Raw genomic sequence first — 27,500 nt, 5'->3', positions numbered from 1 at the left:
TTCTCGTGCCACCAGCAAACAGCGGACCAGCAACAACACCACAAAACGGGCAAATTGAACGAATAACGATCTAGCCTCTAGTTGGGCATTTCTTAGTTCACCGTAACGGTTGCATTAGCTTCTTGGTAAGCGTTCTCGATTGTTTGTGTTCTCGATTTCAGTGGCTTAACCACCGTCTGTGTTTTGTTGCATTTTTCTGGGTTTCTTCATCACTTGAGCCGCTCTTCTGCTCTGCTGCTCCCTCCCCTGTACGGCACGGTTCCATGCAAATGAAGCTTTAATTTGTCCTGAGTGGTTTGAAATTTTAATTTGTCTCCCGGTGTACTTTACCGGTCCGGGTTCGGTACGGTGTATCAGCGAAGCGTGGCTGAAAGTCTGGAACCACCCCGATTTCCCAATCCACCGACCGGCTCATCCTGGTTTCGTTGCATCTCGCGTTTCGTGCTTGTTTGTTCGAGCATTCAGTTCAGTTCAGTGTTTATTTGTTTTTTTATTAGTGGTCTGTTTTTGTGTGGTTGTGCCAATTGCATGGTTTGCTTCGTTGCTGCGTTGTCGTTGCAGCTTTAAACAGCTTTCTTAATCCTTCGGAGAAACGATCAGTTGTCGGTTGCATCACTTCTCGCTGCTAATCATGATGCCCGATTCCGTGTGATTGGCAATATTGAAACGACACTCGAGCTCGAAGCTCGTTTTGATCATCAGCTCTTCAATCTTCCAGGAATCCGGGGAAGCTTGAAACCCCCCAATACCACGACGACTTGCTAGCAGCCTGCTGCATCAGCTATACGTCTTGATTACACTGCTTGACAGCTTCGACAGCGTGGCTGGCTGGTGGTAGGTCTCGTCCGCTCCGCAAGGACTGTGCATAACTTTCTGCATATGCCAACCGATTGGCGACAGATGGGATTGACTTTATTGATATTGATGCCATATTACGATTACGGTGTGTTGCTCAATCGGTGTGCAAAAGTAGGTGCGATGGAATTGCCTGGTTCCGGTTGATGGAACAGACGACGGAACGTCGGAAAGTGGAAAGCGTGTGGTGGTGGCGCAATCATCGACGCTGGACGGAAGACGAAGACGGTTCGATGGTTTGCCATTTGCTTGCAGGCCACCATCATGGTGTGCCATTCGTTCTGTGGTTCGTTTTGCGGTGTGAACCACGGCATGGCTCAAGAGCGTAACGTGAAGTTTGCGAGAATGAAAAAGCATCTCCAGATTGTCCGCAGACGACGCGATGGTGAGAATTGATTCATATTCAATTGTGACCTGAGCTTCGGTTCTTCCGGTTTGTCCGTGGAGTGAGTGAGCGTTGAACTGTACCGCGGAGCATCCGGTAGAGCGGCGTCCTGGTGTGGATGCTTCTTGAGTGAGCTATCGAGGATCGCAAGCATTTCCTAGTATTTTGATGACGCAGATGAGTAGAAATGAAGAAGTGGGTATGAGTATATCATTTTGATAGTTCATCGTGAGAGAGAGGAGGTGTTTTATGACAGATTGTAAAATCCTCGACAGTTTCTCATAATGTTTTCATTTCCCTATTCTCTTTCTAGGTAAGGATCAATACCAACACTATATTGCACTCAACAATCAGAAATATGCGGTGAGTTTGAATAAATGAGGATTGTCAATCTTATGTCTGTGCTACAACTGTCGGGCGGATTTCTCTGTCGAAAGTCGTCGATCAATTATGTCGCATCTCCTCAGGCTATGCGACGAACTGGGTTGAATGATATCCCGTCTCAACTTCAGAACCGCGAATAGTGCTCTCTAGTGTGAAAAGGTGGCTTCCCATCGCCTTGGGTAGATAATGTGCTGGGCAGATTTTCATTCCCTTTCTCTTGGCATCCAACGTTCGTCATGATCACTCTTACCTACTTGATCAGTTTCGAAGGCTTTTGACTCATATCTTCCTTGGCTATGTTATCATGAGCAGTCTGAAAATCAACTAAAATGTGGATTTTTTCAGAAATCTTTTCGAGAGCTCTCTAAAAGAGTTTTTTTTTTTTGGACAGGTTCTTTTTAATTATTCGGGATTCTGAAGCTTTGAGTCAGTTTTATTCCAACAAACAAGAGGCAACAAAGAAAAAGCAATTATACTTTTTTATCCGAATGTCATATTAATCTACAACATTTCCAAAATATATGGTTATAATTTGCGGATTTTTTGCAAAACCAAACACAACCATGACATTCGTTTTAGGGTGGCATGTGCTCAAAAATGCACCTTTTGTGGTGTGCATCGTAATCTTGTGCTGAAATATCTAAGAGATACAAATTGATATTCTTTTATTTGATTATAAGTGTTCATTTTTAAATTTTTGACAGCATATTGAAAATGATGGTTTAATTGAAAGTTTTTATAAAATAACTAAAATTTTATAAAAACCAACGGGACTATCTGGTAAATAGGGTGCAGATGAAGTGTTCAAGATTTCGGTCCAATAACTTTTATGTTACAATGGACGCCGACTTGGAAAACGTTGATTTTCGAGAAAAAAAATACAGGAACTACAATTACAGACATTTTAAGGGAAACAATTTAGTTTTAGTTTTTGATGTAGGAGTTGAAAGGTCTCTCAAAATGTTCCAGGATTACATAATTTCAGAGGGCTACGTATATTCCTGATTCGTGCGTTTGGTGTAAATTCATAGTGCTATGAGCTTGGCAGCCGTTTTTATGAGAGGTTGTTCTTCTGGTTTAGATTAATCAGATCACATAAAAACATGAACATGTTTCGGTTCCTCTGTAAGTCTTGATGTTCAACTGTTCTCGTTGAATGACTAATACGTTATCTTTCGTATGCGTGGTGTCCCTATTAGGTACCTCCGATCAGCAGGTATTTCCCTGCGTTCTAAGGCAGATCAGAACTTACAAGTTCAGTTATCGCTTAGGTAGACCGCAAAAATCAACAAATGGTCGGATCTCTGCATAATTCGATGTTTCAGTTTACACCAATTTTCAAGCCATAAGACATCGAGCTTTCTGTTCGTATCCCAGGTGATAAGACTCTCGAAAAACAAACGATCTGAAAGTGCATTTGATGCATTTCAAATTCCGCAAAAAAAAACTACCACCAAATGAGTGTCACCAACTTCGCCGCTCAACCATCCCAGGTAGTAACACTTTCCGTAACTCGTGGATCTCAATGCTAGACGCACCACATTATTTTCTCCTCCAGAATTCAAGAATGAATCGTAAGAATGGCTGCATGAATGGCCCCGGCGTTCTATTCTACGGTGAACATCAACATTTGATTCATCCGGCCACCGCGGTTCTGTGACGACCACCGGAGATTCCATTTTTCTGCCCAGCTGGTGTTGCTGCTGCTGCGGATGAATTTCCCTTTTTTGAGGCTGCACGTCTGAGAGAGCGTTGTTGATGGTAGAGAGTGCGCACCAGAGAGATAGAGAGAGAGCAGAAGAGAGAGAGTTGGTGATCCGGTTTCGATAGGATGGGTCGCCAGGTAGGGTGGTTTGGGTGGTAGGTTGATGTTTGCTGAATTGGAACGCTTCGGTCGTCGGGTGCTGAATAAAGCCGAAGCTTCCTTCCCGTTGTCATCATCGTGGTCGTCGTCGTCGTCGTCGTCGTCGTTGTCGCCTTGCTCCTGCCTTGACAGTTCAGATTCGTGGAACGCATTTTCGTTCGTTCGGACGCGAAACGCTACTCCTATAATCGTGGCACGGTTTCGTGCGTGTGTTTGACGGGCGTGTGTGTGTGCGTACGTGCGTGTGTGTGTGTGTGTGTTACTACGTGGACGCACATCGCCGTGAGTTGTGTCTGCATTAACGTGCGTGCGTGCGTGAATTTTATGTTTTGGTTTTCCCTTCTTTTCCGTTGCTGTCGCACCAACGCTTCGTTCCGTCGATAAAAAGGGGTACCAAGGGGTGCCTTCTTCCGTTTATCCAGTTTCTATCTCGTTCCGTTGTTCACGGTTCTACGGCCACAGCGTCTGCTGCGTGTGGGTGAGTGTGGATGATGGTGATTTGGTGAGGTGCCTCGTCATAATAATGCTCCATGCTGCGTATGTTTCGAAGTCCAGAAATATCGTGATTTTCACGATTTTGTGTCAGTGAAGGAAGCGAAGCGTTCCAAAAGCAAACCAAACGCGCATTGATGCTGTTGTGTGCACGATCTGACGAGTGAAACGTGCGCGGTGCATGAGAGTTGTGCTTGTGTGTTTGATCCAAGTGTGCCATGTGTCGATGATGCCCTGCCGAGGGTCCAACAACAACAACAACAGCAGCATCCAACACCACCACGATTTGTGCTTCCGGTTTACGATAACGGCCAGATACGAGCGTGTCACGATCAAACTGCACTCTCTCTCTCTGTCGCTCTAGTTGTTGATGATTGTTGGTTGCTGCAGCTGTTGCCAAGGGAAACGCCGCACGAAAAGCGGCCTTTAGGCTAAGGGATGTTGAACGTCGCCGTCGTCGTCGCCAACGTCGTTCGAAACCGCGATCATCGCGTGCGGCTTGGAAACGCACACCGCAGCCGCATCGGTTGCCCTGGTGTGCGTGTGACAACGTTACAAGAGATACTCTGGCCGACAACGGGAGGATGGGAAGTGGTAGCGCCTGGGGAAAGGGGTGAAAGAAGGCGAAAGATCAACGAAAACGCAGAAACTAGTTTGTCCACCCAACCCGTGCTTGCGTGTGTGTACGAGAGGGTTTTGTGTGTGACTCAGCCTCACCTTCGAGCGCGTTTGTTTATGTTTGTATTGCTGTCCTGGTCGCGCGACCAACCGCCTCCATTCCGTGCGATGAGATGGAAGCGCCAGGTCGTCGTCGTCGTCGGTGGTCAGCCAGAGAAGCGGCCAAACCAATGGATGAGACCACAGAGAAGTCACGCACACGAGTGCCGTTGGTGTGTGTAAACGGCACACAGATACACGCACACTTTTCGTTTGGTTTGGTTTACGGTTGGAACGATATTTTATGCTTTTTTATGCTTGCGAACCGGCTTGCGAGATGCTGATGCTGGTATGAATATGGCAAGAACAGCAACCGAGACCAGCAACCAGGACAGGGGACATAATTATGATGATGCCGCAGGAAATTAGTGTTTCCATTGTTGGTTGCGTCGCGTGGGTGGCAGCAGGGGGTTGTATCTTAAAATAAAAATCATAAAACCCCATCTTGCTGACAGTATTTTAAGCGGGGGTATTTAGCTGCCTGCTAGGCAGATGTTGCAACATGACGCCATGACTCTGTCGTGAGGGGGCCTTGGGTGCATCGCTTTTCCTGATGGTTTCCTGCTGCTGGTAGTCGTGATGGTTCTTTGCTCGCAGCATGCTCTGTTGCAGTTTTATGCAGCAATGAACCGATCTCAGCATGCATTGCCTGCAGTGAGAAAACCTGTCCCAACACGCAGCAAGCGAGCGAAAGACACGAAACATCATCACCACCACCACCACTACCAGGAAGAATGGTGGAATCCACACATCATCATCATCATCGCGAGGAGAAGCACTATCTCGCGAACCCCGGAACGAAGGAACAGGGCAATGGAAACCAAAATGTATCTTCCAATCGGCGCGGTATCCGAGGCCGCGGCCGCAGCTCGCTCGCACCCCTCGAGGCCAAAGAACCGCGGCAACGGCAACGGCCACGGCAGATGGCGAGATGGAATGGAAGACGACCGAGACCGCACGGCCGACCGAAGGTTAAAACAAAGATCAGAAACCAAGCAACCAGGCAAAGGCGAATGGGAGATAATGAAGGAAAGGCGGAATCGAATGCGAACGGGAACAGGAATTGTTGTGCTCGTGGTGCCCGTGGGTTTTTTTTGGTCAGCCTGCCAGCCATCGATGCTGATGGTAGATGCTGATGCTGATGTTGTTGTTGATGATGATGTTGTTGGCGGTCCACGAAATGACTTAATTCCAGCGACGTCAACGAGGGAGTAAAACCCCGGGGAAAAAAAGAAAAAACCAAGAAACCAAGAAACCCCGAATGAAGATGGTGGAAACGATCCGATTTGGAAGGTGTTGGAACACGCTACGGATTCGGTGGAATCGAACGAAGAGATAACTGGAGCCAAAGACAGATCCGACCGTTTAATGACGTTGACCAACAGAATGTCAGAACGGAAAGCGAGGGGTTCGATTTTATCTTTAACGTTGACGATCTGCACATCCGGAACATGAACATAAAGGAAGAAGTAGCTGCTTGCCACAATTTAAACACTTTTTGAGTCTCTAAACGTTCGCGAGAATATTGAGAGTCCATTTTCGGACCAAACCAACATACAAACCAAGTTTCTGGGAACTGTAATAACTGCTTGGAAATTGAATTGAGAGACGCGTATGATGAAGCGGTTCCGTCGCCAGCCATTGTTGTTGTCGGCTAAAACCAAACGAACTCAAAGAATGCCGCGCCGGGGGGCATATCATAAATCTTAATTATGCTCAACGAAACCACCGTCCTCGACTCGGGGGTCCTTGAGCTACGACGGAGATATCACATTGGCCAGCTCCAGGCGATCACTTCTTGACAACCGTCGCGTCAGTTCCGTATTCCCTTTGATGACCGACGGTCATCCACGGCAATGTCTGTGCCCCGATGGTCTTGATTGCCATCTCCGCCGTTTGCTAAAGAGGTCGTGTCCGGTGCGCCGGAAATTCGCCACCAGAAGAGCCTCAGAGAAGTGCTTTGTGGACGGTGGACCGCGCACCGTGTACAGTGGCAAGTGGGATTGCTTATGCTTCTCTCCACCGACAAAACAATGTCCACTGATGAACAAGGATCACTCCATGGGATTGTGTGTGTTGGGAAGACGAATTTTATGATTTTGCAAAAGCCTGGGTCCAGTCTCTTGCGGTTCGCTCTGCACAATCTTCCCCGTTTTTCGGAATCGATGTAACCGAGTTCCGAGATGCACTACTATGACCATTCCTTCCTGAGCGACAATCAGGGTCCGGAGTGGAATCTAAAAAGGAGCAGGACAATAGCAACTCCCTTGGTGCTATGTGACAAACGACTGATAATTAACGAACAGACTGGCAGAGGGGAAAAGACACCCCAAAGGACACACACACACACAGACTAAGAAGCACACAACAAGGCCAGGGTCTGGGTATTATTTGTTCATTCTTTTGGACATCGAAGTCATCTTCATTTTGTGGTCCACAAAAAAGAAAAACCGACAACCGTTCACTCTTCAGCTGTCCGGTGGTTATGTCCTTGCCGAAAAAACGGTGTCCTTGTGCGCTGCCGACCAAAAGGACGACCAAGGCTCAGCTCAGGTACCTTGCTTTCGGTCACGATGCTCTCGTCGAGGCAGAGCAACAGGCAGACGAGGGTGCTGAGGGATCGAAATAAATGAACCAGCAAGAAGCGAGGTAGTATTCGTGGTGGTGGTGGTGTTGGTGGCGGTGATGTTCGCTGACCGGCTGGCCATACACCCACACTCCCGGGCTCAAAAGAAGGATCGTATACCGTGTGTCAAACTGGAGCGTAGGACATTTCGATGAAATGCGGCCGCAGGCAACGCTGCCTATCGTTCCGTTCCGTTTGCTCTCCATTGGCTCTTGTTTACCCTGTTGGCCGAGATCGTGGCCGAGGCCAAGGGGACGGCGACAGCAACAAACAATGCAAGAATATGGTGCTGCTTCTATTGCTGCCTGTCTGCTTCATGTTCTCTACATTTTCTTCTACATCTTCTTCTTCTAACACTGAACAAACTGAGTGCTAATTGAGTCCTTTTTTTCGGCTCTCTTTAAAATGATCCTTTCCTTTCCCTTTTTTTTAGCGAGAGGGGGTGCCACAGGACCTTTTCTCCCGGAGGGTTTTGTCGCCAAGGACCTCGATCCTGCATTCTCGGCCTTGGCACAAGACCCAGGACACAAGGTTTTCCCTTAATCAACGCAATTTTCCTCCGACAGTTTTGGGTTCACCGTTTTGTGGCTCCCTCCCCTGCTCGAGCAACGGGTAATGACATCTCAAAGACTGGTGCCATCCAGCCAGCGAACCTCGTCCTCGTTCGGCCAATTAATTGGGACTTCTCGGTAGCGCGGCTTTTGCTCCTCTTTTTCTTCTTCGAAGGAGGAGTTTTGCATCTCGACGCTTCTTTCACTCGCTACTGGAAAAAGTCGCGCATGAATGCGCGATGTTTGGAGTTTACACCAAAGAGAGAGCAAATAGATGATGATGGTAGCTTTCGTGGTGAGCCGCGCAAGCTTTAATTAGAAAAGTAACCCCCGGGAGTGGTAGCATGTTCGCTATTTTAACTTGAATAGAGTGCTGCAACGGGACTCTTGAAATCGCGAACAAAAGAAAAGCGAACCATTCTTTGCGTAAGCATTATGCTGACTCATAGCACTACGGATTAGTCAAAGCAATGCTTATTTGGTTGTGGAAAGTATTGCAAGGCTGCAGATCTTTTTAACTTTAGCTTCGATTGATTAGCGACCCAATTAGCGATGCTGTTTCATCCAATCCAAAAAGGAGCATACTCTTCGCTAATAAATCCTTCAAAGACACGTGCCATAAAAAGATTTATGAGACTTTTTCGGAAGTTTTCAACTTACAACAATACGCGATTCTTTAATTCCCCTCGAAAAGAGTTTTCATGAAACATCAACATAGAACCACCTCCATTTCGTTCCATCCATAGCGTTGATTATTTAAAGTATTTCTCGTTGTTGCTGCTGCTGCTGCCACCCGCTGTCGATGCCACCATTTTGCTCTGCCCTGTCGCTTCCAAAGGGTGCACATTCCATTCCACTTTAACATTTGGCAACCAACCGGCCGGCCACCGAGCGATCGATACCACCGCGCGGCACCAAAAGCGTCCGGGCGTAAATGTTCGCTTCGCGTTCGTTTCGCGCAAATGGGAACCGTTTTGCGGGAGCTCCCGCCATTGACATCCTCCGGGGGGGGGGACCACTCGCCACCATCGTTCCACTATCGATCGCACCCGTTCCCGCATCCCGCGGTACCGGGGACTTTAAACCCGTTTCCCGTGCCGATGACGGGGTTTTCGTGTGTTGTGTATAATTTATACAATCCGGCACCGGCGCACTGGTTGGCTGGCTCTGTGACTCTGTGTGACTGTGCGAGCGTTTGTCGCTGACGAGCAGAAGAAGGATGATGTTATGCGTCGTCCACTCGGCGCACAGCGCAACTCTCTTGAAGCACGAGACAAAGGCTAGAACGCCTTTTATGGTGACTGGCTGCCCGGATTGCTTCGAATGCTGTTTTAGGGAATCCAATCGTCGATGGGGGCGTGTGTGTGTGTGTGTGCGACAGGGAGAGTGTAATTAAATCGATACAAAATGTGTTCCTTGCCAGCCTGTGCCTGCCTTATGGTTCTTTCACTTCATCCCGGGGCTCTAAGGAGAGATACTTCCAGAGGAGGAGGTTTGAGAGTCATGTTCTCCTCGAATACTCCTTTAAGGGGGCCCTATACTCGTTGTGATAGTGAATTTTTCATATCGCAACGAAACGTGCATTATAAAAAATATTGGTTGCTGAAGAGTGTCATAGCGAAACGAAAATAGCTCAGTTTTGCTCAATTTTTTACAACGAAACCCACAAACCATAACTTTAAACACAGAAAACATACATTATTTCTGCAGAATAACTTGCTTGGGATGCTGTTCCACAAACACAAAAACACACACACAACATTGCTCTGCGCTAGCATAACCTTTGCTTTAAAATTGGTTAAGTAGCTCATTTTTTTCTATTCGTTGCAAAAACGAAAATGTTCTGCACGCTTAGAAACAACCTTAAAATTCCCGCTCGCTCCAAAAGCAACAGAAAGCATCGTTCCAGAGACGACGTTTTGATACATTCGATCGAATGGTGGCCGCTGCTGCTGCTGCTCGTTGCTGCTGGTCGGTGGTTTGCCTTTTCCGAAACTGGAGAACCGGTTCCAGCGCTCGATTGGTTCGCGCTCGCACATTCCATCTCACCACCAGCAGCACCACATGCGGAACGGAACGCTCACGGTCTCGACAATCGAAAATGGTGGGCTTGGGGGGGGGGGGGGGGGGCCTCCACACCAGGGGTATCGAACTTTCCGTCTGATTCCCGGGCGCATGTGTGGCCCCCACCAGTTGGCTGGAATGCATTCTGTTCGAGCTGCTAGCGCGTAGACGAAGCGCTAGCCTAGGAAAGGCACATCGTTGTTGGTGCCACATGTGTGTACTACCACCACAGCTGGAACCAAGACGTCTGATTGTCCTGGACAACACCAGAAGAAACTCAGCGACTTATGCCGGTGAAGGGATGGAGTAGCGCAATCGATATGGAAACGAGTTGCTGCTGCAATCCGGTGGCCGCCATCGGACTTTACGCTAAACGCCCTTCTTCTCGTTCGCTGCTACCGAAAGTACCAGAGTGGATGGAGTGGTTTTGAGTTGGATTTGATCTCTTTAAATCCTCATTTGGTTGAGGGACCACTACTGCACAGTGCATTAAGCTCAATATCGCTCGTACGCTTAGCGTGAACCTCGGCTACGGGTGTTGCAATCTGCTTCTGAGCTTCTTGCAATTTCAAGCTCCACGAAATGAAATTCCATTTTGAGAATTTTGTTCCAGCTCGAGTTTCCACAGCAGGCATAAAGAGTCATCATAAGCTGAAGAGGCCATACGTCCCTTTTTCTCGTTCTATCTGTAGATTGGCAATTTGAATTTGGTTTTGAGGAATGAGGAAAACCATAGAGCGGCGCGCCACCATCGGTAAATGTAATATCATCATCGGTGACGACAACGACGAATGACGACGAGTGACGAGAGCTTTGATGTTGCTTTGGGCTGCATTCACGCTGCTTCCGGTTTCCTTGGCAACCGCGATTTCATTTCAATCATCTTCGCTGCGCTCCGCTCACCAAGTGCTCTGGTTGCAGTTGGTTGCTGCTTACATTTTCATTAGCCTCAGAAATTCTAATAACATCTATCCCCCGAAAGTCATATCTCCGGTGCAATGCAACGGTGCAATATGCAATCAAGCTTTAATCAAGGGTCGTCTCCGGAGCCTCGGTGGAAAGCGTTTCCATCTATTTGAGTTTGACGGACAAGGCTTAAGACTGCATTCGTCATCATCAGCATCCGCATCAGCGGATTGTCGGTCGCGAGGCGGTTTCCGAGGAGTTTGAAAGGGAAAAACAATCTGTGCCATTTATAGGGAGCAGAAGCAGATGCGAATCCGGTGGGATTCGTAGCCAATGAATCGCTGGCTGGCTTGAAACGATAAGACGGTTGACGGTTTTCGGAGGCGTGCATAACGTTTATGGCTCCCAGCGTGGAAAGGGATGCGAATCTAAATATCAAAATCTCTTCCCTTAATTCTTATCCAGAAGTGTATATCTGTTTGTGTGTGTATTTGTGCAAGTGAATAATGATTGCCGAGTGCCGATTGAGTGAGATCAGTGCTAGCTAGCTAGCTGTCAGCATTAAAACATAAAAATCCCCATCAGTCCGGTTCGCGTAACGCAGTAAAATCGATCACCAGCACCACCGCGGTAAGAGGCCAATTAGTGTGTGTGTGTGTGTGTCCTCAAAATACGTCCTCGAAACAGTGCATCATGCCAGCCGCCGCTAGAACTAGTGTAAGGTGTAGTGGCAGTGGCATCGGCCGACGGTTGCAGCATCCTTTCGCTTCCGTTCCGCTGCTGCTGCTGTTGCTGCTTTCGGTGCAGCTGCAGGGCAGTGCGGGCGATTATGAAAACACCTGGAATTTCTACTACGAGCAGCCGTGCTGCGGGAGCGGCCAATCGAGCAGTGGCCTTGGATTGAACGGTCAGCATCATCTGCGACATCACAGAGGTAAGGTACAATCGGTGAAGCGGATCTTTTTTCTGCGGGACTCTCTTTCGACGTAGCAAATCCGTACAAAAAGTACATTACTGTGACCAGTGCTCGTTTTTAATTAGTTCTAACAGAACAATCCAGGAACGAGGGGTTCCTGTTTGTCATAAAATGTGCCAAAAACGCTTGGTTCCCGATTGCTCGCTGTCATAAAATCCGGTTCAGGAATGTTTTATTTATTTTTGTCCCTCAACTTTCGGCACAGGAAGCGTAGGCGAAGAGAGGGAGAGGAAGGTCACTAAGTAGCTTAGCTACCCCGCGCCCAGCAGTTCATTTACTACCACCATTGACGTCGAGAACCATGTTGACCATAAATTGTATTCCGTGGCGTCACTACTCCAGCCATCGAATCGTGGTTTGCCCCTTCAGTATGGATCATCGGGAATCCAACCGCTACCCCCAGAGTCAGACAGGGCAATAGTAGTGCCCTGTTGCATCGCCCTATGAGTCCGGGACCAACCCGCGGAAACTTGGAGACCACGGTCGTGGTTCACTTCTGGCACGCTATCGCGTTGGTGCGCTTCTTTTTTTTTCTTTGGTGCTGTGTGATTTTACGTAACTTTTGGAGATTGGCTGTAAAATTAAAATTTACAACCCATCGTAAACGTTCCCCCTCTCCCCCATTCCCACCATTAGTCGCCCACACTCGAGGCGCGCTCGCAACGCAACGAGTTCCGAAGTTTGATGAAGATTGTTGTTGGTTTTTTGTTATAATTTTCTGGGGGGAATTTTCAGTTGTCGCTTGATTGCGCCTTTTCGGGCTCATCAAGCACGATACTTGTAGCCACGCTATACCACGGGGAGAGGGAAGTAAATTAATAATTTGCCTAAAAGGTCCACTCACCAGTGGGGGGGAACGCTCGCGTTCCGAAAACGGATCGATAGCGAGTGGGGGGGGGGGGGGGGGGGGGGTCGCTGTGTGAAAATCCCTTCTGGATGTTCCCGTTGCCGGCGATGCTTGAAAAACTTGAAAAGAGAAGTTCTTTTGCATCGAAAAACCGCCCCGGATTGCGTTGAGCTTTAATGCGTCATCAGCAACGAAAGCGAAGAAGAAATGGAGAGGAACATATCATACGGGCGTGGATAGTGCCATCCAACAGCTTGGCCAGACTTGGTCTCGGTGTCTGGTCCCCCGTTTCTGATAGATCTGTCAACGATTGCCAAAAACTTTGAATAACGCTTGGTCACGAGGCCACGAGCTATGGGAGCTGTTTGGAAGAGAGGAAGAGACTGAATCAAATTTCAATTTGGAATCGATCTCCGGGTTATTTTCCGGGGACCGGCTGTTACGAAGACTGACCCCGTTGGCATCAGGCTGTCACCGTGCGGCTGGACCGGTCAATATCCGGAACCAGCAGCGAACACATCGATGCTGCGATTGCGCTTCGATTGGAGAGTATTTGAAGGACGTTTTGCTCCGATGTTCCAACCCCAAAAATCATTTCATCAAACACCATCGGGTAGCGGGTCATTCGGCAAACAGCAAACGTCCAAAAACCATTTCATGAAGGCGTCCCTCTTGTTGCTGCCACGCGGAGTCGGACTCATAACTGTGTCCGAGGCGATAATGCGAGAATAATGATCCGGAACGGGATGGGCGTTGGCGTTAATTGCAATCTCGGTCGCTCCGGTTGCTCCGGTTTCGTCCATTTTGGAAAGGAACCCAGAGATGGAAGATTTCGGACCATTTTCTCTTCCTAAAGGAGGGAATCCGAGACGCGAATACAGGATATTATGCAACGACACGTCGCGTTGAATCGAAGCAAACACTGGAAGCTGACCTTGATATTCGAAGCGTTCCATCTCTCTGTTCTGTTTGCTCTCAACGATTGGTTTGTGACCAATTGAGACAAACAGTTCTGGCACGTACTACCACTACCACCTCTCACTCTCTCTCTCTCTCTCTCTCTCTCTCTCTCTCTCACTCTCTCTCTCTCTCTCTGGATCGGTCAACAAAACAAAACCAACAAGGTCGCCATGCCTTACGCCAAGGATTAGCACTTTATTGTTTAGACACTCGGCACCGGCACCAGCGTGGCATTCGCTGGTGGCACCGGCGCAGCATTAAAACCCCAGCGTCGTCCTGGGTCACCATTTCCGAATATGGTCCCCACGGTCGTAAAGTATCGTCATTAGAAACCATCGCGCGGTGCCTCTGCCAACGGGGAGAAAGGTTATTTTAGAAATCAATTCCCGTGAGACGGGAGTGTGTGTGTGTGTGTTCCGTTTCCTCTATCGAATTTTCCCCCTTTTTTCATTCCGACTTTCCCTCTTTTTCGCTGACCATGGCACGTGTCAATATTGGATTGAAGTTCGGAACTTCGATTTGTCCTCCATTTCGGTTCCCTCGAGAGTAGCTTCTCACCACCATCTTGGGCAGCGGCACAACATTGGATCAAAGATGGCGTTTCCGTTGCTTGGTGAAAATTAATTTCCAGCATTTCATCATTCATGATGTGTTTTTTTTAATTGCAAATCCCATTCACACACACACACGAAAGGCCCCCATTTTTGCATCGCATCCAATTCTTCAAATCGATGACGAGGACGACGCCATGGAAGTGCATAAGAGAGTGTAAGGTGCTTTGTGTGCGAAGTGCGATTTCCGGTCGCCTTCAATGTCCTTCAACTTCATCCTTTTTTCTTTATGATTTCCTTCCTCGTATGCAACCGAACATTATTTTCCGATAACGGCATGGCACGTGACGCGTAGAGAGCGTTTTTTTTTCTCGATAATCTCAGCATAAAATACCGGACAAAAGAGAGGGAGAATGGCAGCGTGCCGGTGATAATGAAGTTGTGCTTAGAGGAATGATGGTGCCTTATGGTGGTTCTCTCCTTAGCTCCGGCCCGGATTGTCAATCGAATTACCAGCCGCCGGTCATATCGTAATCGACAATAAAAGAACTGTTTGTCTGACCGATTTTCGGTGGGACGGGGGCTCAGATTAGATTGTCATGCCAGCCCAAAGGGGATGCCCGGGAGCTGATGATGCTACTACCCATAGAGGGTGGCTAGTGACGTTGCAGTTCTGTTCTGGTCACCTTCTTTACCATCATAAATAATCCTATTTTTGTCCCGGAATGCTATCCAGCCAGCAGGCCACGACCACGCACAGCAGGTGCTAATGTGCAGGAATGAATGCTATTGAGGCACTTGCTGGCTGGCAGGCTGGCTGGCAGGCTGGCAGTCGGTGATGTAATCATAATTCATCTGGAAACTATAAATAATCCCAAACCCAAGCCCAATCGGCCTCGTTTTTTTTATGAGTTCGATCGATCGCGATCGATCGTTCAATGGCGATGCCGGTGTGCTTGTGTGGTCAGTCATTACGGTTTAATTAGACCGATAGCATAATTCATCCGTTAGGTTTTCTGTTCCTAACGAACACAATGGGGCCTCTCAACCTATCGGCCAACCCCCGGGGTCCGGTTGCGTATTTACACGATTCATTGGTTTCCTCTGGCCACGGTCAGCCTGTTCTGCACGGAATCGTTGAATCCGTTTTATTGTTCGCGTTCTATTTCGCGTTCGAGATCCAGACCAGATCATGCGAGTGTGCGCTTCTAGACCATCCATGGTCCTTGGTCTCTGTGCCGGTCAACTGTTGACCACTTTTCTGGCCGATGGCCGCTGAGAAATGTGGCCGGCTGTAAATTAATTAACTTTACACGGACACGCGGTACACGGCCCCCGTTTGCTGACCGTCGAGTCGATACCCCATTAATCGTGTTTCGTGGAGAAGCAACACCACACGATAGTCGCGAGGTGTCGTGCTGCTAGTGCTGCTCGAACAAATTGATATTTTGTGCGTGAAGCACAGGAGCAGTGTGGCGGTGGCGCTGGACGATGCTAAACAAATATAATTATACACAAAAAAAAACTTACTCAAGAACGTAGAACCAGGACACCAACCCCCTGTTCCAGGCAAGGAATGGAAGCCCGTCGCTTCCCAAGAAAGCCAAGAAGCGAAAAGCGAAATGAAAAACATTAATTAATTCGCCGAGTCGCTGAGTTCGTTTTCATTCGGGGCGGTGAGCTGGGAAAGGTATTTTGATTTATGTGCGCCCGTACTTTTCGGGCATCTTGCTGTTGGCCACACTGCTTACCCCTTTTTGTGGCCGGGACTGACCGAAACCGACTCGCGGTCAAACTCGTGGCTCGGTTCTATAAACTCTGACCATTTCTCAGCGCTTTCAATTCGAAAGCTTGGTCGGCAAGGAAAGTGCGGGGATACACGCAACATACCTATCTCGTTGGTCCGTGTGGCCCCGTGGCGAGCATTCTTTTCGTTCGCTAGCAACCGGTCAAGAAGGCTCGTGGAAGAATGTTAAGGTGCGGGGCCACGATAGAAACTTTCCTGGTAAAGAAATTTGAATTTAGCTTTCATTTGGTGACTTAAGGATAACAACTTTACTTTTAGAACTGTCAAAATGAGGTTGAAATAATGTTGCCACTGTTGCCAGGTACGGTTAAGTGTAAATGAAATTTCTTTACGACGGTTTTTCAGTTCGGTTTCTGGAAATACACTGTTAAGAACTGTCAAAGCTATAACACGTCGTTCATTTATTTATTTATTTTTATTTGGCGTTGGCTTGACGGCCCAGTTGCCTAATCAAGGGCTTATTGGGGATACAAAAAGGTCGTTAACTTATGCTTATATCTATAACAGAAAGTCCAGTTCTACTACTGTAGCTGTAGAGTGATTGATTATAGTCGAAATGATTAAAATATGCATTGAACTGTCTAGACGCAAACGTTAACGACTCGCACTGCTCAGAAACTGTTCTACTGAAATTATCATAATTTCATTAAGGCGTTTGCCTTTGGTGCGTTGTTTGTATGTATTCGAAAATTCCAAAACAAGGTTGCTCTCGTGGCCGTTGAGCGTAAATATAACTTCATAATTCGCAAAATGATAATGCATGAAAGCTTTTTTTTTACTGTGAAAGTTCTTATTATGGCAATGCACCTTCACGCATCTTTACTTTTTAAGTAAATACAAAACAGTAAAAGCGCATTTTAGTAGTTCTTTACAGCTGTTTGGAGCTTCTTTCATTTCAATCCAGCTGGGCCACGATAGCAACTTTATTTCAACCTCTTTTTGATAGTTCTTAACGGAAACTGTTCCTATCGTGGCCATGCAGCTTTAGTCACAGTGGAATGTCCCCCCCAGTGTGCTCGCGTTTGTGGCTGTGTCTTGGTACAGAAAACGGCGTAGGGGAACCACAAACAACGAGGACGATTGAAGGTAGTTGGGGAAACTTCAAGATAACACACACACGCACGCATCTTGCTTCATTCTAATGAAGTGAAAGACGGTGTCGTGCCTCGCGACGTTTTTTTTTTTCTTTTGGGGGGAACAGAGAGAGCCAGAACAAGGGCACGGAGGAACACGAAGGGAAGGAGGAAGGGTCCTGTGCATGATATGCGTGTGTGACATGGCGAAAAGTGCGAAACCTCCTCACTCCTCACCCCAAACACACGCCCATTCCTCCTTTTGCTCCTTCTCTATCTAACAATTTGTCCCCGTTTCTCTTCTCCTTCTTTCCGTGTTCCTCCCTTCGTCGCTGTCGGCTGTTAGCGAAGGTGTAGGGGAGAGTGAAATCATATTAAGACGGATTTATGTTTTATGTGATTCCATGCTTTTCCCCGATGTGCTCGTTCGTTCGTTCGTTCGTTCGTTCCGTCGCCATCGTCTGCGTCAGCCTTTTTTTGCGTGTTTTTACGCTGATGCCATTGCTTTTGACACCTTAAGTCAGCCCAGACCAAGGAAGGCTCCAGCCTCGACAGGCCTCTCTCTCTCTTGCTCTCCCTCTCTCTTTCGTTTACATGCCAACATTCGGTCCTTCCCGTGGGGGTTTTCACCGTCCGCATCGTCGTCCCCATCTTTGGCTTCGTCCTGGGCGCATAGTTTGGCAAAGGACCTTGGCTTGGCTTCCGGTGTGATGGTGACGAAAGGTGTCAAGATTGAAATTGGCAGCAACCGTTACGCGTGTGTAGGAGCGCGTGCAAGAGCGCGAGCGCAAAATTACCATTTTGATTTGATTACTTTATTTCTGCTGTAATTCCTTGACATGCCGCAACCCACCACCGGTGCGGTGCGGTGTCCTGGGTTCGGTGTGACGAGTGGTATGGGGTCGCTCAGTGTGGCTTCTTTTTGAAAAAGTGACATTCAGCAATGTGCTAGGTCAGTTGTAAGAAGGGAATGAAGAAGTGTTTTAGTTCATTTCAAGAGTATTTTTCTTCAATTTCGTATCGATCAATATGGTAAACCAATGCCCGTCCTGTAAATGTTCGTCGTTGGTTTCAACATAGATAGAGGTATTGCGTTTTATCGGTTTAAAACATTGTGCAATAAATTTTAAACGTATTTTAACTGTAGTAGATCAATGCTGTATGGCAGATTTATTTAAATTTATCAACGAATCTTGTTTCATTCTTAGCGGTCCATAATTGGTTTGATGGAGGAAAACATCTTTCGTAATGGTTAATTCTACACCTCTACAGACATAAAAGATCTCTTAATAAATGGTTTGTGAAGATGAAAGCAACTAATAACGGGCGAAGGCTGTCGCCAATTCCACTGTAGAAGGCTAATAATTGAGCGTTTGCCTTAGTTCTCGATTAAACGGTTGCTTCGATCATTATAATTTCAATTATAAACCAACGCTAAACAGCTTTAAGGATGATCCAGTTCGACAATCTGAACAGAATATTATCGACTTATTCTGTATTTTCTCTATCAGTTTAAGGTTTGTCTTTAACATAGCTACAAATCTGATTAAAGTTTTTGCATTCCATAATATTCACATGAGGTGTTGGCTATCTTTATTCCTTTTTATGGTTGTGAAAAAGCACACATACTGCCTCATTTTTTTTTAGATATTTTTGAAAGGCTTTTGCAAGCTTCTTGCAATAGGACACCTTAACAGTCGGTTCCACATGACAGCTTAACAGAAATTGGTTCTTCAATCAAACCAAATTAATGTGAACAAATCTCATATCCTGGAATATCCTTTGTTTTCAAATGTGTTTATTCACGTTTCAAAATGATTTCCAGTTAAAAAGCAAACATTTTCCACGACTTTACCGTTGTTAGTGCGTATCGATTTCCAAACTCCCCCTTCCTCCGCCGGATTGCCGGATCTGATCGCTTCCCAACGGAAAGCCCTTGAGCCAAGCAACGCCGGAAATCCTCGATACTCCGGGCCCGGGTTTTCGATGGTGTGAAAAACAGTTGAGACATTTTTGCAACCCAATGGGAGGCTCCCACCATTCCCCTTTCCCTTAGCTCATAATTTTCCTCCGTAAGCATCTTGTACTCCGAACCATGCTCTGGACTGGCCCCACACACTGGGAAGGGGACCACCGCATGTTCTACATACCGTCGAGCATGCGTTCCATTCACGTTATACCCTCGTTAGAACGCCGACGCCAAACGAAGAGACGGTAAATGGAAATTTATTAACCTCCACAGAAAGTTCAATGGAAATTCTCGACGTCGACGACGATGTTACGGAGGAGAGGTTTTCGCCACGCTTTTGGCGTCCACACACACACACACTCGTTCGGGAACATTTTTGCCCCTAATTTTTGGTTTTTTCCTCCCGGTTTTCCACCGGATTTTCACCATTTTTTTTGGTTGGTTGGTTGGTTGCGAAAACACTTTCACGGTGTACGGCGACGGTGTTGTGTTCACCGAGCAGCAGTTCCTCTCTACCCCGGTTTTTTTGCTCCATTCCATACTCTTCACGCTAACGGGTAATGCCAATAAATTTTAATAACAAGAAATGATTTTATTAAAATAAATGTAAATTTAGACATAAATATCCGCGGTCGGCTGGCGGGTGGCGGATGGGGCGCAATGTTGTTGGCACTAGAACGAGGTGCTGAAGTAAAAATAGCGTCGTAGTCCCAACATAGGCCGCCAGAACATTCGTTCTCTCTCTCTCCTCCATGTTCTCTTTATGAGTCTCCCGCTCTCTCTCTCTTTTTCACTCGCTCTTGGTGTTGCGCATGGAAACGGTTTGTGGACACGCGAACACAAGCACATCATCGCGATGATGCCTGGCACGAAACACAAGCCGCTTGTTCGAGAGATTACGTTTGCTGCCTACCTACCACCTCCATCCTTTCGCAGCCTTTGACTTCGGCCACGACGGCATTCAACGCCCTCGAAACGACAACGTCGGTGACACAACACACCACGACAGACGACCGCTGCTGCTCTTCCCCTTTTCTATCAAGTCTGTGTCGTCGTCATGGTGCCCGGTTGTCGGTCCGCGACCGCGCGAGTATCAATTTGGTGCAACATATTTGCAATAATGCTTTCATTATTCGCGGTTTTCCGCTGCTTCCTGCGCTCGCGGAGGGCTTTACGGGAGTTTTGGAGAAGTTTATTGTCGCAGATAATTGCAACATAAAATGGGTTCTGGTGGAAGGAAATGGCGGGCATTGGCGGGGACGTTGTTGTGTCGGAAGACAGTACTTCCAAACGAGGACAAGCTCCGCGATCTGGTGCGGTTTGTTAGTTGCAACTGAGATCAACCAAAACGGCAAACGAGCAGATGCTGGGCACTCTGGGTGGTAGGTAGATGTTGTACATAGTTGCAACCAGCAGGAGCAAAAGATCGACGGTGAAATCGTGGTCGTGGAAAACTGTTTGCTGCTTGGCTTATGGCGGTTAAGGTTAATTCTAGGCAAAAAAGCCTCGATTTTGACGATTTTCAGTGAAGAAGCTGTACAATGTTATATGTTTTATCTAAATTTCATATTAAACTACAGCTTTTCTAGAATATTTGCACGAAATTTGTAGAATTTGTGGAAAATTATGCTCTGGAAAGCCTTTTCAAAGAGTCTTTTAAAAATGTACTTTTCACTACTGTTGATTAATTTCTGCTGGATCATCGAAAATATAAAAATCAAAATTCTTTTGTTAGATTGTAAGTTAATCCAAGTAGTTCCGTCGAGTTTTTGTGGAAATATCAAATTTTCGATTTTATGTATCTTTTTGAAGTTGAAAAAGTGATGCTTTTTACGATGATTTTGCCGCAAAACACAAGTTTTGAATAATTGTTTCTAAATAAGTATCAACATTTGTAAGAAAACGCAACGGGGCTACCTGACCAATCGTTTACAGATTAAGCGTTTAGCATTTCAAATCGATTGGTCCACTAGTTTTTTTTGCTACGATGGGCTCCGATTTTGTAAACGTAGGTTTTTGGAAGACCGTTTCAAAGTTCGCTACTTTGAATAACTGAATTTTGAAAATTTCACACAATGCTCTTCATAAGATTAACATAAATAAAAAAATATTAAAATGCAAATGTAAATAATAAAAATAAATACCTTAGCCCTTCCATTTAATGCCTTTGCTGGTCCGTTGAACCTGCTCGCAGACGCTCATTCGCAAAACCTTTTCATTTCACGTACTTTTTCCGCTCTTCCGGCTCGACGCAAGTCACGCATGATGACCTTCGGATTCCGCGTAATATGTTGGCTACGAATTCGTCTACCAAAGAAGAGAACGTCTAGTAGGCTGCTGGCACTGGCTAAGAACTGCCGTCGGCCGTTTGCGTGGTTGCTTGTCTTGTGCTGGTCCACCTGTCGGGCCTTCTCCAATCATAATTTAAGGCCCGGTTCGCCGCATCGTTTGATCTTTTTTTGTTTTTCATGCTGCCGCCCCAAACTACTCCTCGAAACCCAAACTAGCGGCTCGCGCCTCCGCATGTCGCACTTCTCGGAAGAAACCCCGTGAAAAAGACACCCCAACGGCGCGGAATAAAGTCATCAGCGAAGCGACCGCGAAACGGTTGGCGTGACCGGTCCGTCTTAATTTTCGACGTCTTTCGGCATGTAGTCCCTTCCTAGAATCTCGTTGGTGTGTGTGTGTTGGACCAAGTACCAAGTTTGTAGAGGTCCCAGAAGACACGCTGTCGTGGCGTTTTTTGCCGGAAAATCCCATCTTCAAACCGTCGTCGTCTGACGTACGAAATTGGACAACGCGTCGCGTGTTGCCCATGCTTCCCATGGTGTGTCCGTGTAGTGTTTGGACTTACATGCCCGGCTTTGAAACCTTCTCGGACGGGCCTCTCCACTCTGGCTCTCGCCGGCATTGCCAAATCCAACGCTGGCTGCGCTCGTCTCGATGCTTTTTTTGGGGGGAAGATACGAGACGGTCGGAAAGTATAGGTTTCGTTGGACCCACGGGGCGAGGGCCAACGTATTAATTAGCGTCTTGTTGGACGGACGGAAGACGTGCGCCTGGCAAACGACCTGGCGGTGGACCTCGGCGTTGCGCTTGAGCAATGTTGCGCGGCGCGGTTTTTGTGCGGAGAAGATGAGGCCTGGGCCGGGGGAGAACCGCTGAGGCTGCGGCTTTGGCCGCACAGATAGACAGTCAGACCGACAGACAGACGAGAAGTTTGTGCCGGAATGCGTCGTTTTGCCGTAACCCCGTGGGCTTCTTCTGCTCTGCTTGAGGCTGGCGCTGCTCTTGAGGTGGACTTTCGTGTTTACGGGATTCGGGAGTTGATTAATTGAGGTGTCTAGGTCGGTAATTGTTGACCACAAAATTGCTGCGAGACGATCTGTTGGTGGTGGTTGTTTGTTGGAGCATAGGCCAATATTGTTGGCGGACATTTCCGCCAGTACATCTCATCAGCTTAACGCGAATACCGACGGTGTTTAATGGTCTGCATCATCACCATCATGCAGATGAAGCAGAGAGGGCAATGATAGAGAAGGAAAAAACAGAGAGAGAGGGAGAGAGAGAGAGAAAGAGAGAGAGAGAGAGAGAGAGAGAGAGAGAGAGAGAAGGCACGTGAGTGTGTAATGGATCCTGTGTATATCGTAACGCTTCGATCGGAAAAGGATATGAATAGAGCACTTCGTCGAGTTTCTTTTCCTCCCTTTTTTTCTGCGCTGCTTTTGAATAACAAACACGCCCCACCCGCCTCGTGAAAATAACGCCTGCGTACGTGTGTGTGTGTGTGTGTGCATTAACGAAGTCCCTTTTGGGCTCTGGCTTCGAGGGAGGCTCGAGGACAAAGAGAATCCTCGAAGTGCAGCGCGGGTATCGATGGCGATGGCTGGCTGGCGGGCGGGCAGGAAGCACTCCACAATGCGGCCTGCTGCATGGATGTAGTTGTGCAGCACTGCTTCCACCCCCTGCCACCCACTAGCACCTCTCTCCTTTTATTATTCCTAATTCCAGCACCATGCATTTACACAACTGATGCCAGTGCCTTCGAAACGAAAGGGAAAACCATGCTGCCGGCACGCACACATCGTTGCGTTTTCCCTTTTTTTTACATTTTCCCTTCTGCATTCCATTCCGTTACGTTTCGTGGCGCTGCTTCCCGCGTATGCACATGTGGTGCAGTGCACTTGGCGGGTCTCCTTGGGATGGGGTTGCAGCAGCAGCATTAGCAACGATGCAGAAGGACATCCTCGGGGAGGTCCTCATTGTGTGCGCTGCGTATGTGTCGGTGCACTCTCTCGCTCTCGTCTGGGGGATGCTGGCGTGGCGTGGCGTGGCGTGGTGCGTCTTCGTGTCGCGTGTTTCCATTGGTGAACCCCCGGAGGCGGTCGAGGCCAAGCCGGATTGGTCCGGAGTCACTATAGTGCAGAAGGAAGAAGAGGAGTAGTCCTTCACTGTACCAGCACCAGCGGTGCAATGCAATGCAGCAGTAATGGCCGACACTTGAGGCAATGCAAATTGAGGCCAGACCCCCCCAACCACTCCAACCTCCCTCACCGTTGGGCGTGAAGGAACAACACATCCTTGTTTTTGTTTTTCCCTTTTTTCGAAGATGGCCGACGACGTGTCGCGAACACTGCGATAGAACGAGTGTGTGTGTGTGTGTGTCAGAGAGAGAGAGAAAGAGAGAGAGAGAGAGAGAGAGAGAGAGAGAAAAGAGAGCGCAAGTTAGTGTGTTGATGAAGGGAGGTGGGTTGCTATTTCAATCTCTTATGATGAGGCTAGACATACAGTATGTTCGAGAATGTAGCATAAAGGAAGGCAACAAAATGAAAGCGAAAGCCTCTCTTAGCGCACACAAACACACTCACACACACACACACACACACATGCACATGCACACTGTCCCGCGTGCAGTCACACTTGTTAGGATTCGTCGCCACCAACGCCACTCGGTCTGTCTGTCATGTAGCGTAATAAGTAGCAAAATGGAAGCAAAAAATGGGGATGGACTCTAAAGAACAGAACCGGCAGCGACCATTTTGCATCATTAGAATGGCTGCCGGGCCGGGCCGGGTGCTTATGGTGGATAAACGTGTTGGTTTCTGTTAAGTGTAATCGAGATCCGTCGTCGAAGCAGCCTCGTTATGTTAGTTCCCGGATCCCGGGCCCGGGTGTGTGTGTGTGTTGGTGTGTAGATAATTATGCTGACCGTGCGTTTTGGGTGCGGTTGGGGCCGTCCTTCAGTCATCTCACCTACGACCTGCGGATGCTACTACGCTACACACCGTTATGCTCCGCCTGTTTTAGTTGTTTAATCGCTTGTGATGGTTTTTAAAAGGATCTTCTACCTACACACACACACACACACACACACACACACACACACACACACACACACACACACACACACACACACACACACACACACAGAGGAATATTGACGAAGATGGCTGTCATGCAATCCAAAAGGAACGCCCGAAATGGAACCGGAGGTGGAGGGAAATTGTAAATTGAAAGAGACAAGAACTAAAGGACCTCCCAACGGAATAGGGGTCTGGGTACAATAGTAACTTTACATTGAGCACTGTCTAAATGTGATTAAAATAAAGTTGTTTTCGTGGTCAAGGATGTTTTAGATGTAAAAAAAGATTCTTTCTTTTTTCACTCTCTGTAAAGAACTATCAACATTTAGCTCGATCTTAAATGGCTACATAAACGGTCGTATAGGAACAAATAAAAATCTTTTATGTTTGAAAGACGACTATACACTCCAGTTACTATAACACCACCATCAGTTTGTTCCAGAAAATCTTCAAGGATCACAATTTCAAATCGAGACATTTTATTACTATTTTCTGCTCTAAAAATAAGTTATTAAACACTAATAGGGATGGATAAAACCACAGGTTGAATTTTGACCGCATATTAACAAGAAATGAGGTGTCCAGTTAGTATAAGACCACCTTGATTTCTTTATTTGACTATTGAACAGAGTAACCAAATCATCCAATTTCCTAACATAACTATTCGTTATCTTATATTAATGGTTTATCATCTGTAAAACGCGATTCGGAATGCTGTTTATCAATTTTGTTCATTTGTAGAAGCACTGACTCTCATATGTCTCTCCAAACCGTTAAAATCATCGCTTAAAGCTCACGAAATGAAGAATGCTGCTTTTCCCCAGCATCCCATTTACTAATTCAAACTCACAAGATGTTTTCCAACGGATTTTAGGCTATACTGCGAGCAGATATGGCCAACGAATCAATTTTCTGATCTTTATTCGAAGCCGTAATCTTCTTTCTCAAGTAGTTAAAATCATTATTTCATTAATTTGTTGACTTTTCCACACCGTCTTTGATCAAAAACGATATCAGAGATTCTCCTTGAAACGTTACTCTTATTTGATCTAATTTATGTCTTTTACAAGCTACGCGCAACAATGTAGTTTCCACCGAGTGCAAATAAGTTGACTTGAATCTGATAAGATTTATTGTTGAAATCATTTACAACTCATAGTTATTAATTTTTGACGAAAAAACGCTATTTTTGTCACTATTAACGGATTCAATTGGCGTTGCGTTTGCTTGCAACGCTTGTTGCTGTGTGTTTTGCATGACCGTGCATCTGAAATAAAGGAATTCATAAGTTATGCTACTCACCAAATGACAGCCAATGAAAGTTTCTTTACACTGTGAAAATTGCTACCATAACCATTCACCGTATCGTATCCCTTGTGCTTGGATAATGGTATTGAAGATTGCGTCACGATTATCGAACGTCTCGACCACTGTCCCCGTTGTGTCCACTTTTCCAACCATAGACTCTAAAACTGTCCTCTAGGGGCTGGGGCCTTAAAATAAATTGGAGGAAAAAATAGAACGACCGAAGATACGGAAACAAGGCCACGGACAGCACCATCAGGTCATCGTCGATTTTGTGGTGTCCTTCGAGGCGCAAGTTCTTTGTGTTGGGCATCCTAGTTTCCTGGTTTCCTGTTTTTTTTCTGGTTTGCATTTCTGGACCTTAACCACTGGACTCGCTGGTTCTCGCTTCACGCCTCGTAAACCTCGATACCTCGTTCCGGAGTATTTATCGTCCTCGGACGGTGGTTTGTGCCCCAGTTTGTGTTCGCGTTCCGCGGTCATTTCCTTGTTTTCCAGGCCACACCTTTTTTCATCACCTCACGGACATTAGCGCTGGTAGAAAAAAATGGCCACGAAACGTGTAGCGCGATTAGCGAGGACCATTCTCACCTGACGATGGAGCGCTTCTGTTGCTCCTAGCGGTGTTGGTAGTGGTGTAAACAATGCGGAAACCCGCTAACCAATCGATCGATCGACCGTCGAGGATTGATTGACATGTCTCCACTGCAGACGCTCGCTGACGGGTCGATCGATCGCTGGGGTCCCGAAATCCCGGAGAGTATTCTAGGGTGCATCCTGCGTCCAGAGACATCAGCCAGTGGGTCCAGTCAATCAGTTAACGTTGACGCGGAAGTCACGAAATAAATGTGCCAACGCGAGCACCCGGGGGTTGGCTGTGGCTGCAATTGATGTGCTCGACGGTTGCATTTCAGTTTGTGCTCAGCGCATGCCACCGACCGGCTGCATCAATTGTACTGATGTGCCAATTAATTTTGATTGATTTATACGCTCGCGGTGCATCCCGGTAGCAGCAGCAGCAGTAGCTTCCTTTACTTCAGATGTTCCACAGAGAACGAGAGAGAGAGAGTTAGTTGACGCATGTCGAGGTCTGTGGCTTCGACTGAGTTGATGTTTTTATTTACGTCCTCTCGACAACTCGATTCGAGGCCCAGTAGTGTCTGGGCATCTGGGGCCACTACTCGTTGTGGCGTAAATTAATGCAGCACTTGGCAGCATCCGACTGGTGACTCATTCACTAGACTCACGAGGGTGGGGACTGTTTCTCGAGTGTTCCCGGATGTGCATACGCTGCGATTAATGGTTTGTTAATTGAACACTATACATCTGAGGCGTTTGCAAAACCCTTGAAGGTATACTAAGTTGCAAGGACGGTAACGTGATGTTAGTTCCAATTGAGTGGAATTTGTAACAGTTTTTATTACGTCCAATAAGATTACTTGATTGGAATACATTTTATTTTCAACTGTATGGCACATTAGTAAAGAAAAGAAATTTCTAAGGTCACTCTTTAATATCGCCTTGCAGCAGAAAAGGTCTCCAAATCGGTGATCAAGTTTTCACTTTACTGCCTCATGTTGTATTGTAAGGATAAGTAACTTTAAACAGAACATATTTGCAAGTAAATGTTATACTAATTGACTAATAGAGTTTATAACGTATGCTATAAGTTTATGAATGTAACACTGAGAAGAGATGGACGAAGGTTTGTGTTAAACAATAAGCTAGTAGCAGGATAATTTGTTAAGAAAGTTGTCTCTATTTGTACTGAAAAAATTAAACATATTTCAGCTATGATTGTTAAA

The 27,500-nt window shown here is 46.9% G+C and overlaps 1 protein-coding gene across 4 annotated transcripts in view; it reads left to right on the top strand.

The window, feature by feature from the left end:
• LOC125957208 (semaphorin-2A) overlaps positions 1-27,500 on the top strand; it is a 246,532-nt gene that overhangs the window by 34,861 nt on the left and 184,171 nt on the right. Inside the window, exons 1-2 of one of the 4 annotated variants that reach the window (XM_049689745.1) lie at positions 3,655-3,770; positions 11,310-11,778. The exons of 1 other annotated variant lie outside the window; for it this stretch is intronic. In XM_049689745.1, coding sequence (XP_049545702.1) covers positions 11,538-11,778 — 241 coding nt within the window. In that variant the 5' untranslated portion in view covers positions 3,655-3,770; positions 11,310-11,537. Of the gene's footprint in view, positions 1-3,654; positions 3,967-11,309; positions 11,779-27,500 lie in introns of those variants that run through there. 2 more of the 4 variants (XM_049689744.1, XM_049689743.1) reach the window with 2 other exon arrangements.

The sequence above is a fragment of the Anopheles darlingi genome, chromosome 3 (assembly GCF_943734745.1).
Source record: "Anopheles darlingi chromosome 3, idAnoDarlMG_H_01, whole genome shotgun sequence".
In the NCBI taxonomy this organism is placed as follows: Eukaryota; Metazoa; Arthropoda; class Insecta; order Diptera; family Culicidae; genus Anopheles; species Anopheles darlingi.
Note: the sequence above shows the minus strand (reverse complement) of the source record. Positions and strands in the feature narration are given on the sequence as shown.